At 39.9% G+C, this 14338-nt stretch overlaps 1 protein-coding gene across 7 annotated transcripts in view; it reads right to left on the bottom strand.

Moving 5' to 3' along the window:
- FAM184A (family with sequence similarity 184 member A) overlaps positions 1 to 14338 on the bottom strand; it is a 273827-nt gene that overhangs the window by 60691 nt on the left and 198798 nt on the right. For all 7 annotated transcript variants that reach the window (XM_075862406.1, XM_075862407.1, XM_075862408.1 and 4 more), the window contains one exon: positions 3238 to 3435. In XM_075862406.1, the coding sequence (XP_075718521.1) occupies positions 3238 to 3435 (198 nt within the window). The remainder of the gene's footprint in view (positions 1 to 3237; positions 3436 to 14338) is intronic.

The raw sequence follows: 14338 nt of genomic DNA, 5'->3' as shown, positions 1-14338 counted from the left end.
GGCACTAGATCATCATATTTTTTTTTGTTTATAGAGGGGAATGAGGCAGGGCTGTCCCCTTTCCCCTCTTTTGTTTAATCTACTAATTGAGCCTTTAACTTTTTGGATAAGACATTACTCTTGTGTATCTGATTTTGAATGGGAAGATTTTTCGGTAAAATGTTGATTTTACACTGATGACCTGCTCCTTATCATGGCTGATACTTCTGGATCACTAAAGGCACTATTTGAAATCACCCGCAGATTTGGGCCTTTCTCTGGCGTCTTGGTAAATTGGCAGAAATTAGACATACTACCCTTGAATAAACAACGGATCAAAAATTGTTTTGGCCTTAGGGTGTTTTTTTTCTATGCTATACGTAAGTGTTGGGATATCCCCCCCATTCTGAAGAATTGATTTCACTTAATTTGATGCCCTATATTATGAAGTTAAAAACTAAAGTCAATTTTTCACTTCTGGCTATGGGGTATGTAAGTCTAATACAAATGGTTGCTTTACCTCAACTTCTGTATTTATTTCAAAACTCCCCGAAATGTCTACCGGATTCTTGGTTCAAAATTCTTAGAAGTATTTCCATTGAACTTATATGGAGCAAGAGTAAGAATGAAAATTTCTTAAGCTCTACTCTGGACTAAATTGGGGTGGTCTTGGTGTACCCAATTAAGCCAGATTATCAATAATGAGGAAGGTAGGAAAGTGGATAGCTGGGGTATATTCTTTAGGGAAAGGATCTTGGGGTCAGCTCCTGGTTAGCTGCACTCGAAGCAAAGGCTTTCTACATTTTTAAAACTGATTTGGAACTTAAACTAGAAATATGTATTCTGGGAAAACTTGATATTTACGATCTCTTTCTCAAAATTGCAATCTCTAGAATTTTACATTTTATTTGCATCAAGGAAATTATTGACTAGGAATTGGAAGAACAGATCGACTCCTTCCTCTGCAGCCTGGAAAAATACTATTGACTATTCAGTTTTATTTGAAAATTGACATATATTCATAGGGGTAATTTAGAGCTTTTTATTTTTATAACATTTGGAATCCCTGGATTAACCAAATAGATAATGGTTCTGTTATGATTATGTTAAAATATGGGATAGACTAGCAATGGTTTACCAGACCCGGAGTGACACCCCAGTGAGATATTGATTTGTCTGTATGGTTCCATCTTTTTTCCATACTCGGTTTGCTGTCCTCTATTCTGTTTTCCCTGTCACCGCTGCTATATGGGTTGAGGGTGGATTTGGGTGGGTAAACTAGTTATTTGCTTTATAGCATAATTTTCTTTTCCTTTTTTTCATTTGTTTAAATTTTGAAATAACATTGCACAAATGTATGAATATGTTTTATATTTTCAAGAAAATAAATGAAAAAAAAACACCAAACAAAACTACTCCAAAGCAAAATCAGTTGACCATGCACTGTGATACAAGCTTATTGGCCGGACATTCTGACTGAGATAAATGTTATCTGTTCCTCTAAAGTTCCCTTTTCACCTCAAAATATTCTACTGTGGTTACCCTCTGATTCCTTCATACCCAAAAAGAATGACTTAGCTAATTTTCTTCTAACAGCAGCTACATTATTGATCCCCTTGTTTTGGAAATCAGATTCTACCCCAACTATAGACTTATGGGTTATGGGTTGGGAACTACGTACTAGAAATAAATTCCTACGCATCTGGTCACCCTGGCTATCTTATCTCAAAAGATCCCCTCCTTCCTATTGAGTTGCCCCCTATTGTGGAATCTGTTACTCGACCTGTATTATATTCCATTAGTCATACACCTATTTGAATGTAAATGTATGTATACATGGACAGATATATATGTATGTATTTATATGCTGTACCATTCCCACAAGACTGTTTCCCCTCCGATATCCTTCTTTCCTTTCCCTCCGCTATGTCTATTTATGTTCTCCTTATATCTCATTTTTATATTGTATACATGTATCAAGGAACTTATATGCCATTATTTGCATATTTTCATGTGTATACTGGAAAATCTGAGTGATACATGCAAAATGTTTTGTTGTTATTTTGCCAACTCAATAAAAACAGTTTGAAAACAAAACAAAGCAAAATCCGTTACAAAAAGTTACAAAAGCCAAATGGTGGTCCTTTTGTACTCAGGAGAACATGCTTAAAGAGGCTCTGTCACCAGATTTTGCAACCCCTATCTGCTATTGCAGCAGATCGGCGCTGCAATGTAGATTACAGTAACGTTTTTATTTTTAAAAAACGAGCATTTTTGGCCAAGTTATGACCATTTTTGTAGTTATGCAAATGAGGCTTGCAAAAGTCCAAGTGGGTGTGTTTAAAAGTAAAAGTCCAAGTGGGCGTGTATTATGTGCGTACATCGGGGCGTTTTTACTACTTTTACTAGCTGGGCGCTCTGATGAGAAGTATCATCCACTTCTCTTCAGAACGCCCAGCTTCTGGCAGTGCAGATCTGTGACGTCACTCACAGGTCCTGCATCGTGTCAGACGAGCGAGGACACATCGGCACCAGAGGCTTCAGAGGCTTCAGTTGATTCTGCCACAGCATCAGCGTTAGCAGGTAAGTCGATGTAGCTACTTACCTGCTGATGCTGCAGAATTATCTGTAGCCTCTGGTGCCGATGTGTCCTCGCTCGCCTGACATGATGCAGGACCTGTGAGTGACGTCACAGCGTGATCTCTCGAGAACACGCTGTGTGTCTGCACTGCCAGAAGCTGGGCGTTCTGAAGAGAAGTGCATGATACTTCTCATCAGAGCGCCCAGCTAGTAAAAGTATTAAAAACGCCCCGATGTACGCACATAATACACGCCCACTTGGACTTTTACTTTTAAACACTCCCACTTGGACTTCTGCAAGCCTCATTTGCATAACTACAAAAATGGTCATAACTTGGCCAAAAATGCTCGTTTTTAAAAAATAAAAACGTTACTGTAATCTACATTGCAGCGCCGATCTGCTGCAATAGCAGATAGGGGTTGCAAAATCTGGTGACAGAGCCTCTTTAACTATTTATGTGGTGTGTGTCTCCAGTGACACAAGTTGGACACAACATAGTAGGCACTGAAATGGCATATCTGTGGAAAAATTGCAATTTTGGTTGATGGGATTCCGTCTTTATGGCCAAAATTGGTTACTGTGGCATGGGGTTAAAGTCTGTGAAATAAATATTGTGCTGCCAGCTTAGAAATAGCGACATTCAATTAAGTGTTGTGTCTGCATTCACTGTGACTCACCATCTGTAGCTTCTTCTTCTCCTTATTTGTAGAGGTTTGTGCTGCCTCGAGCACTGCTTGATGTTTCCATGACATTTCCTCTAACGTCTTTGCATGTGCTTCTTTTAGCTGTACAGTCTCCTCCTCAAATTTGATGCGCAGGTTAATCAGCTCTTTCTCATAACATTCACGTTGGGTCTGTTTTGCTTCATTGATCTTCTGCAAAGAATGAGACAAGACAAACACATTATGCAATTGCTCGCCCATATATCAATATTTAGACCTATCAATCAGCTGTGGAAAACTAACACATATTGCTTTTCATTGTTGTTTGCCCTGCTAGAATTCACAGATGTATAATTTAAATTTCCTTTTTATGACTTGCTATACATGATTTATTAACGAACAGGGAGAGAAGGAAAAAAAGTGACAGTTAGGACACATAAAATGTCAGGTGAAATCTTGAATTCTCTATTTTGCTTTCAGGCATTTTAAATAGAAACCTAGATTTTGACAATAGATGAAAGACTATTGGCACATCTTGTTTGGCTAGCTCCAGAATAGTTTGAAATTACTGACTAGTTTACCACCTTGGTACGGACTTATTTAAAACTTAAGTGCATTTATCTCTGGGTCATTTATAAAAGTCAAGAAATTAAAATCTATCAATTGGGAGGGGGTTTTGGAGGCAGCCAAGTAAGATTGGCACACATTGAAGTGGCTCTACAACACCTAGGCACAACAGCTAACAATTGAGGCGTTTGATCCTCAACAATTCTTTGGCGTTTGTTCCCATTACCTCCCTGCTCTTATTGACCATGGTTCGGAGAAGCACAGCTACGCTGAAGGAGCCAAAACAGCAGGAAGCTGTTGGAGCTTGGAGACGGAACCTGGGCCCCAAAATGATTGTATGGCAAACCGAGGGATATAGTGGTCAAAATTACTTATTATGCTAGCAAAGAGACCATAATGCAAAAAGCGAGAGAAGCGAACACTCTGGCCTTCCAGGGTCATGATTAACAAGTTTTCACAGATCTATCACCCATCACCATCCAAAAGAGGCACAGTATGAAACTCTATTTAACTATGCTCCAGCAAAACCAGATAAAATACAGATGGAAATAAATCTTCACACTCCAATTTAAACTTGACAATAAGAAATACTCGCCATCATCAGCTGAAGATGTCAAGCAAATCTTGAAGACTTTACAATTTGCTAACTGAGCCTGAAGACCAACTAAGCCAACAATCCCAGGCTTCCTTGAACAGGCCACAGTTGGGCCCATTTGGGTGTAAGGCCTCTATAAGCCACCAAGGACCACAACTACAAAGATGAACACTGTGACCCACACTCAAGACTGTCCGACCTGAATGTTCAGTACATTTATATTCTTTTTGTTCACTCGCTGGTCGACCATGACGATTTAACCGAGTTGGACCAAGGGACATCTCCCTATAGTGCTGACTCTTAATATGCCAGTTGTCTGGAAACTACTTTATTTTCCTCAGTCACACTCAGGGTCCTGAAGGCTGATTATAGCCCCATGCGTTACTTGAGACTTTATGGTTCTTGTTTGCCTCATGTTTGCCAACTTAGTCACTGTTATTATTCTCTAGTGATGTTTGCGAATGGCTGCCTGGGCTGGACTCTGCCTTACTCAGTGCCACTTAGTAACTTAGGGTATGTGCACACACACTAATTACGTCCGTAATGGACGGACGTATTTCGGCCGCAAGTCCCGGACCGAACACAGTGCAGGGAGCCGGGCTCCTAGCATCATACTTATGTACGATGCTAGGAGTCCCTGCCTCGCTGCAGGACAACTGTCCCGTACTGTAATCATGTTTTCAGTACGGGACAGTAGTTCCACGGAGAGGCAGGGACTCCTAGCATCGTACATAAGTATGATGCTAGAAGCCCGGCTCCCTGCACTGTGTTCGGTCCTCTACTTGCGGCCGAAATACGTCCGTCAATTACGGACGTAATTAGTGTGTGTGCACATACCCTTATAGGCAGATTATGGTTCTGAGCTATATTTAGGTTTTTTAAGACTTTTTGCCTCTAGTTTGCCTCTTTATACATAGTTGATATGTTTATCCATTAATATGTACTCGTGTCTTACACTGTTGACCTAACCTGAAATGACGCCCCATCTTTATGACATTCTTACTATACACACAGATAATGGTAGGACCATATCTCAACGAGTTCAGCATTGAAAGAAGGTTTGTTCAAATCTTAAAGGAGACCTGATTTTTATATGAGCGTTTTATTGTCCCAATCTATACTAACTCTCTAGGCCTAGCCAACTAATTACCATGGTGCTCGACACCTATAGCCAACATAAGTAGCTTTTATTGTACCCACTTTAATAGGTGTTGTCAGTTTCTGACCCCTATTCCTGTAGGATATAACTAGGGAACCGACCAATTGACCCTAACTGCCTTACTTCACTAGGCCTTACTTAATCCATGGTTCATATATAGTGATACTACTCTTGATCTTACCCATATTCACAATTTGTACATGTCATATCGCTCATCACTCCCATGTTTCAGTTATCATATTTTTACTTGCTCACCCATCAGTTTAACATTACCCACCCCCGTTTAACTATATTATCTAAGAGAAACTGCTTTATCCCAAACCATGTTACTTTTCCCTCATGGTGTGAAAAAATATATTGCCTTCAAGTGGTGGTGGTCCAACAGTTTTATGGAAGTCCATCATCTTCTCTCCTCTACCCACTCCAGGATCCTTTAGTTCGGCTTAAATACATCCAAAGATGTCGCAACTTGCAACTGTAGAACTGGGTTACTTCCATTTTTAGCAATAAAAGTGACAAGCTCTTTTTCTCATTTCGGAAGGATCAGCCAGACATGCCCGACCTCTAAGGGACTTATATCTACACTTTACAAATGGCTACTTAGCCACCCCTCACCACCCAATCACTTTATATGTCAGTAAATGGCACAAAGATCTTGGAAATGTAATTGAATTAGCAAATTGGCGATTTATCTGGGAAGTGGTTTCACACTTTTATAAATACATCGATTATGGAGTCGGCATACAAAGTTGTGATGCAGTGGTATCTGGTTCCCAAATCCCCAACTACATGTTTTTGTGGCTGCTCCTCAATTGGGGACATGTATCACATATGGTGGACCTGTCCTAAACCTATGAGATTTTGGAGCCGAGTATTTTGGCTTAATTCAGACTTTATTTGGCATAATAATACGTAAAGATGCCAAATTATTACACCTTAAACTACCAGACCTTACTCATTCTCAATTAAAATTATTCTCATATATCCTATTAGCTCTTGGAAAAAGCGAACAGTCCCTTTTAGGGATGTTAAATTATGATTGGACCACATGTTCATTAATGAAAAACATACTAGCATATTGCTTGATAGAAATGAATGCAAAAATTTAGAAACTGTGACGTCCCTGGATTCGTTGCGCCTCCCCAAATCTCTATACTTCCTTGATTAGAGAACTGTAATTATCTCCGACGCAGCCGACTTCTCGCTAAACTTTCCCTCTGTTCTCTCGTTCCTTCCATAACCATTAATTGGTTTATGCGCTTTATTGCAAAAGCTATATTTCAGATGTGTATCTTATATAGTTAGTACGGCTGAAAAAAGACGCATGTCCATCAAGTTTAACCAACGGATGGGAAAAGACAAGGTAGAAATTACTACACATAGGAGCTAATATTTTTTTGTTCTAGGAAATGATCTAAGCCCTTTTTAAAGCCATCTACTGTCCCTGCTGTGACTAGCTCCTGCGGTAGACTATTCCATAGATTCACAGTTCTTACAGTAAAGAAGGCTTGTCGCCTCTGCAGGTTGAAACTTTTTTTCTCCAGACGGAGGGAGTGCCCCCTTGTTTTTTTAGGGGGTTTTACATGGAACAGTATTTCACCATATTTTTTGTATGCGCCATTAATATATTTATATAAATGAATCATGTCCCCCCTTAGTCGTCTTTTTTCAAGGCTAAATAGGTTAAATTCTTTTAATCTTTCCTCATAACTTAGACTCTCCATGCCCCTTATTAGCTTCGTTGCTATTCTTTGTATTTTTTCCAACTCCAGGGTATCCTTTCTATGAACTGGAGCCCAGAACTGAACTGCATATTCTAGATGAGGCCTCACTAATGCTTTGTAAAGTGGTAATATTACATCCCTGTCCCACGAGTCCATGCCTCTTTTAATACATGACAATATCTTGCTGGCCTTTGAAGCAGCTGATTGACATTACATGCTGTTATTTAGTTTATGATTTACAAGTACACCCAGATCCTTCTCAACAAGTGAATCCCCCAGTGTAGCTCCCCTAGGACATATGATGCATGCAGGTTGTTGGTACCCAGATGCCTAACTTTACATTTATCTACATTAAACTTCATTTGCCAACTGGATGCCCAAACATCAATTCACGAAAATCTTCCATAGACTGAACTATATTACATAGCTTGGTGTCATCTGCAAAAATAGAAATAATGCTATTAATCCCATCCTCTATATCATTAATAAATAAGTTGAATAATAGTGGACCCAGCACGGAACCCTGGGGTACACCACTTATAACCGGGGACCATTCAGAGTACAATTACAAACTATACTTTCTAAACCTATAGTCCTTAATTTACCCATTAGATGTCTATGAGGGACAGTGTCAAATGCCTTTGCAAAGTCCAAAAACACTATATCCACAGCGGCCCCTCTGTCTAGGCTTCTGCTCACCTCTTCATAAAAACAAATCAGGTTAGTTTGACAACTTCTGTCCTTAGTAAAACCGTGCTGGCTGTCACTTATAATACTATTCTTTGTCACATAATCCTGTATATAGTCCCTCAATAGACCCTCAAACATTTTCCCCATGATGGATGTTAAGCTTACTGGTCTATAATTACCCGGCGAAGACCTAGAGCTCTTTTTGAAAATAGGCACCACATTTGCCCTGCGCCAGTCCCTTGGCACTATACCAGTCACTAGAGTATCTCTAAATATTATGAAAAGGGGGACAGAAATAACTGAACTAAGCTCTTTGAGAATTCTAGGGTGTAACCCATCTGGTCCCGGGGCCTTGTGCACATTTATTTAAAGAGGCTCTGTCACCAGATTTTGCAACCCCTATCTGCTATTGCAGCAGATAGGCGCTGCAATGTAGATTACAGTAACGTTTTTATTTTTAAAAAACGAGCATTTTTGGCCAAGTTATGACCATTTTTGTAATTATGCAAATGAGGCTTGCAAAAGTCCAAGTGGGTGTGTTTAAAAGTAAAAGTCCAAGTGGGCGTGTATTAGGTGCGTACATCGGGGCGTTTTTAATACTTTTACTAGCTGGGCGCTGTGAAGAGAAGTAACATCCTCTTCTCTTCAGAACGCCCAGCTTCTGACAGTGCAGATCTGTGACGTCACTCACAGGTCCTGCATCGTGACGGCCACATCGGCAGCAGAGGCTACAGTTGATTCTGCAGCAGCATCAGCGTTTGCAGGTAAGATCGACTTACCTGCAAACGCTGATGCTGCTGCAGAATCAACTGTAGCCTCTGGTGCCGATGTGGCCGTCACGATGCAGGACCTGTGAGTGACGTCACAGATCTGCACTGTCACAAGCTGGGCGTTCTGAAGAGAAGAGGATGTTACTTCTCATCAGAGCGCCCAGCTAGTGAAAGTATTAAAAACGCCCCGATGTACGCACATAATACACACCCACTTGGACTTTTACTTTTAAACACACCCACTTGGACTTTTGCAAGCCTCATTTGCATAACTACAAAAATGGTCATAACTTGGCCAAAAATGCTCGTTTTTTAAAAATAAAAACGTTACTGTAATCTACATTGCAGCGCCTATCTGCTGCAATAGCAGATAGGGGTTGCAAAATCTGGTGACAGAGCCTCTTTAATTTAATTTAGCTTGGACCATATCTACATTCATCCAATTCAGTATATCAACTGATATATTAACAGCACTGGCACCGGCTATATCAGCCGCTCTTTCTTCTGTTGTATATACAGAGCTGAAGAACCCGTTTAGTAACTCTGCCTTCTCTTGATCCCCTGTGACCAACTCCCCATTACCACTATCTAAGGGTCCTACATGTTGAGACCTTGTCTTTTTTGCATTTATATACTTGAAGAATTTTTGGGGATTTGTTTTACTATCCTTGGCCACCTGCCTTTCATTTTATATTTTTAATATAATTTTATTACATTTTTACAGATTTTATTACGCTTTTTATCATTTAAAAAGGCTACAGATGTACCCTCAGATTTGTATTTTTTAAATGCCCTTTTTTTGTCCTGTATTGCCCTTTTTACAGAAGGTGTAAGCCATGTGGGGTTTAATTTTAGTCGTTTAGTTGTTACCTATAGGAATAAATTTTCCACTATAATTACCCAAAGTAGATTTGAAAATCTCCTATTTATCATTTGTACCATTATTTGACATTAGTTCTTCCCAGTCTATGTCCTGAATTGCAGCCCTCATCCTGGGGAAATTGACCTAATTAAAATAAAGTGTTTTTGCCCTCCCAGCCTGTGTTTGTTTTTTACAGTATAGGTAAAATGTAACTATATTGTGATCACTGTTACCGAGGTTTTCACGAACATTGACCTTCCCAACAAGCTCTGCATTATTAGAAATGACCAGATCCAACAGAGCTTCACCTCTAGTCTGGTCTTCCACAAACTGGCCCATAAAATGTTCCTGCAACAGGTTGAGGAAATGTCTCCCCTTTGCAGTTGAAGCCAAATCATGACACCAATTAATATCCCGGTAATTAAAATCTCCCATTATCACTACAGTACCAGCCTATGCAGCCCACTCCATCTGTTTATATAGCTGACCTTCCATCTCCTCAGTTATATTGGGGGGGGGGGGGGGGGTCTATAGATTACACCAAAAGTAATTTTTTCAGTGTTTACCTCCCTTTCTAGTTCCACCCACAATGTTTCAACCTTCTCACAGTCTTCACCCACTAATGTCTCATTCACACTCCCCTTCATATCGCTTCTCACATACAGACATAAACCACCGCCTTTCCTATTTGTTCTGTCTTTCCGAAAAAGTGTAAAACCCTCTAGATTTACAGACCAGTCATGAGAAGAGTCTAGCCATGTTTCAGCAACACCAACTATATCAATATTTTCTTCCAGTATCAAGGCCTCGATCTCCCCCATATTGTTTGATATACTTCTGCCATTTGTGAACATACATTTTAAATTGCCTTTCACTTTTATTATCAGAAATGTGATTATTTGACATTATTTGGGCATTTTTATTTTCACTGCTGTTTTGTAACAAAAGGATCTCCTTATCCAGTTGTCTAGTCCTCTCCCCACAGTATTTTCCCCCCCACCAATATAGTCTGACCCCTCTCTAACCCTTTATTTTCTACATTGACCTCCATCTACGATACTATTATTACTCCTTCTCTACTGAAGTTTTATGTATTGTGATAGTCACTTTTAATAATACTTACTTGTTGAATAGACTAAATACATCTCTAAGTTATCAGAGCTCTGCATTTCTACATTCTACATAGCTTTTGTACTTCCTGTCAGTACCATATTAAACACCAACCATATTTTGATCACTATTGTACATAAGCCTTTTGTCCTGCGCACTTTATTGTATATCTCGTCTATTAGGTTAAATCAATGTTTATTTAAAATGTCCAAATACCCAGAATATAACACAGAAATAAAAAGAAGCGAGTCAAGAAATACTGACATGTTTGAACTGAAAATAACAACAACAAAAAAACAGAACATATGCAGTAGTCACAAAAGCAGAAGCAGGAAGTCTGACAAATAACAACTGAATTTAAGTCCGCAGTAGAGGCGTACCAGCCCAATCGATAATAACATGAGTGCTAGCCCTATCAGATACACAGTAATCCGTTCTACTTTGAGCAATAACATGACGAAGACCACAAACGCTGAACAAACATAATAGAAAAGAACTGAGGGGAAGAAGGGGAAAAGGGATAACTGTAAATAAAGCTGAGAATGCAAATAGTCCATGGGGAATTAGAGGCCAGCCATGACCTGAACCCATCAAAGTCCCGAAACAGGATGCAGGGCTGAAGGAAGAGAGCTTATCCATCTCATTCCTCCATCCTTATATTATTAAAACACTCAAGAAAAGCTCGTATAGCTCCTATTTCTTCCAATGTCCTGCTATAGTTTGCCGCGCTGTTTCCAGAAAGTGTTCGAATAACTCCTTTTTAGCCATTGGTAAGGGAAAATGAATCAGGGACAGCAAGGTAATATCTGGAAGATAAGGACATTTAGCTGGGGAAATTGTGTTTATTTAAGGAAAAAACCCTCTCAAAATTTGACTGTCAGGGCTTTGCTACCAAATATGGTAGTACAGATGTAGCCATCTTTAACTTGATTCAGATAACTTGCTGCAGCGTGATATCACACAACAAAAGCCATTGAAAAAGTCAAGATAAGAGATCTAGCCATTGTTTATTTAATGCGTTAGGGTATGTTCACACGGCCTATTTACGGACGTAAATCGGGCGTTTTTGCCCCGAATTACGCCCGAAAATAGCGCCTCAATAGCGCTGACAAACATCTGCCCATTGAAAGCAATGGGCAGACGTTTGTCTGTTCACACGAGGCGTATATTTACGCGCCGCTGTCAAATGACGGCGCGTAAATAGACGCCCGCGTCAAAGAAGTGACCTGTCACTTCTTTGGCCGTAATTGGAGCCGCTATTCATTGACTCCATTGAATAGCAGCGCTAATTACGGCCGTAATTGACGCGGCGTTCAAGCGCCTGCACAGGCCGCTACGGCTGAAATTACGGGGATGTTTTCAGGCTGAAACATCCCCGTAATTTCAGCCGTTACGGACCCCCGCCGTGTGAACATACCCTTAAAAGTCAAGGTAAAGACGGCTACATCTCTATGTGCTTAGGGTGTTGTTGCGCCGCCAACAGATATCAGGAGTGGAAGGGTACATTTTATGGATCAAATCAAGCATTTTCTACTACCTGGATAACACCGTATATATCTATACGGAGATAGATGATTTATACGAGTGGTCAAAGTGCGCCCTAAATCACGTTCCCATTTGCCAAAAAGGGGATGGGGTATCAGTTTTAGTCATCTTATCCCTCAGCCATCCATAGATCAATTAGACAGTTTTGTGAGGGCATATTCTTTTGGGTGCAAAGTACATGAGCTTTCTATGTGGGAGTGTATTGGGTGTTAGAGAGCGATAAAAACGAACTACAGTAACTGCTGGTATAGAAGTCAATTGCAACCAGAGAACTCATCGGAAGCTAAGACAGAGTAGGGTAACAATTGAGAAGCTTTCAAAAAGTGGCTGATGGTTGTGCGTAGATATTTGAATTTAGAACAAATGGATGATCTGCACATACCCTTTAGGAAACCAAGGGTTCCCAAAAATCTGCGTCAATGGATCAGAGCTAGATGTACGATGTAGGTTGTAAAAAAAATGATCACCGAACATCAATAGGTATTAATGACAAAAGACCTGGATTTGGGGTTGGGGTGGGAGGACAGGGGGGAGCCACAAGATGGAGGTAGAAGGGAGAGAGGCAATGGAGGTCTCTAAAGACACTCACCGCTTAACCTTGCACAATGAAATAAATAAATAATACAGGTAAATAATGCGGCTGTGTAGTAAAGGTGATAATCTATCAAGTCCACTCCACCATCCTGTTTCCGCTTGGTGAGTACCGATAAGCTAGGTTTTAGCAGTTTACGCCCCCAAACAAAGGCCAGCGAGAGTGAAGTGAGCTTACAGAGGAAACACCTAGGTAACAGTATTGATAGCACTTGAAAGTAGTACAGCAAACATTGAAAACAGTGTTCATTCTCTCGAACTAAGATTAAGTGACGTTAGACCGTCTAGAGAATTCTGTCTCAATAGCTTTAAGTAACAAACCAAAGTTATAGGTCCAAAGGTATCAGAACTTTTAAATATTTAATGTGATGAATTTGCCATTGAAAGGGGAAAGATGCACAAAGGGAAGTCACCAACGGCTAAGGGAAGGAGTGTATCTGGCCTATTATCATACCACACAAGATGAGAATCTCTGCTAGATTTGGTATTCTAACAGTTTCGTATTGTAGATAGGATAGGATGCATCCTGTAACCTTTGGATAATTCTCCTCTTACTAACTCGTAATTAATAAAAAAAATTATGGAGGACAATAGAGTATTAAAATACTGAGTAGACGGAAAATAGGGTGAGGAATTCTCAATGTTTCATATTTCTTCGATGAACTTATGTTTCCTTTACGACATTTATTATATTTTTTGATTACATTGTTTATTACGGACCATGACGATGCACAGGTTTTTATACAGAATTGATACAGAAAATATATTGGAAAATGTTAAAACTTTTGATTATACAAAGAATAACATGTATTTTCTAAAACTAGAATACCCTTTAGTGTTAACAAGACTACTATCTTACTAGATGTCTCCACAGCCAGCATACGGCATAAACTATGATATGTCCCTGTAAACCATGTCCTTAAGGTTAATTTAGGGAACATGATGGTTGCCCAGCATCTGATAAATTCGGAATGCCCGAGGTGACTCGCTATGCTCGAGCTAAAAGAAAAATATAGCTTAACTGATAGACATAACTTCCCTATTATGCAAATTATGAAGTTCTGTAAAGACAGACTAAACTCACTACACACAGAGGCGACTGATCACACCTTTGACGAAATGATGGGCCCTAGAGCGGAGAAAGCCACTATTTCCTCTCTATACAATATCACCCGGAACAAGGCCATAAAACTGCAGCCGACAGACTGGTATTATTCCTGGGAAAGGAGGACCGGAGACCCAGAAATAGCTAATATCATACTAAAGGGTTGGGAGATAGTACGCAAGGAACTCATTAACGAAAGATGGAGGGAATCTTATTTCAGACTCATGCATAATGCTATATATGGTTTCAATATTCCGGCCTCTGCCTCGTGTCCCGATAGAATCACAGTGTGCCCTAAATGTAAAGCAATCCGATCTGATATGTAGTATAGCATTTGGGCGTGCCCGGACTATCCAGACATTTTGGGACAGGCCGATATTATTGAGTCCTTCTGGGCA

Source organism: Rhinoderma darwinii, chromosome 4 (genome assembly GCF_050947455.1).
Source record: "Rhinoderma darwinii isolate aRhiDar2 chromosome 4, aRhiDar2.hap1, whole genome shotgun sequence".
Lineage (NCBI taxonomy): Eukaryota > Metazoa > Chordata > Amphibia > Anura > Rhinodermatidae > Rhinoderma > Rhinoderma darwinii.
This window is presented reverse-complemented; position numbering and strand designations above follow the sequence as displayed.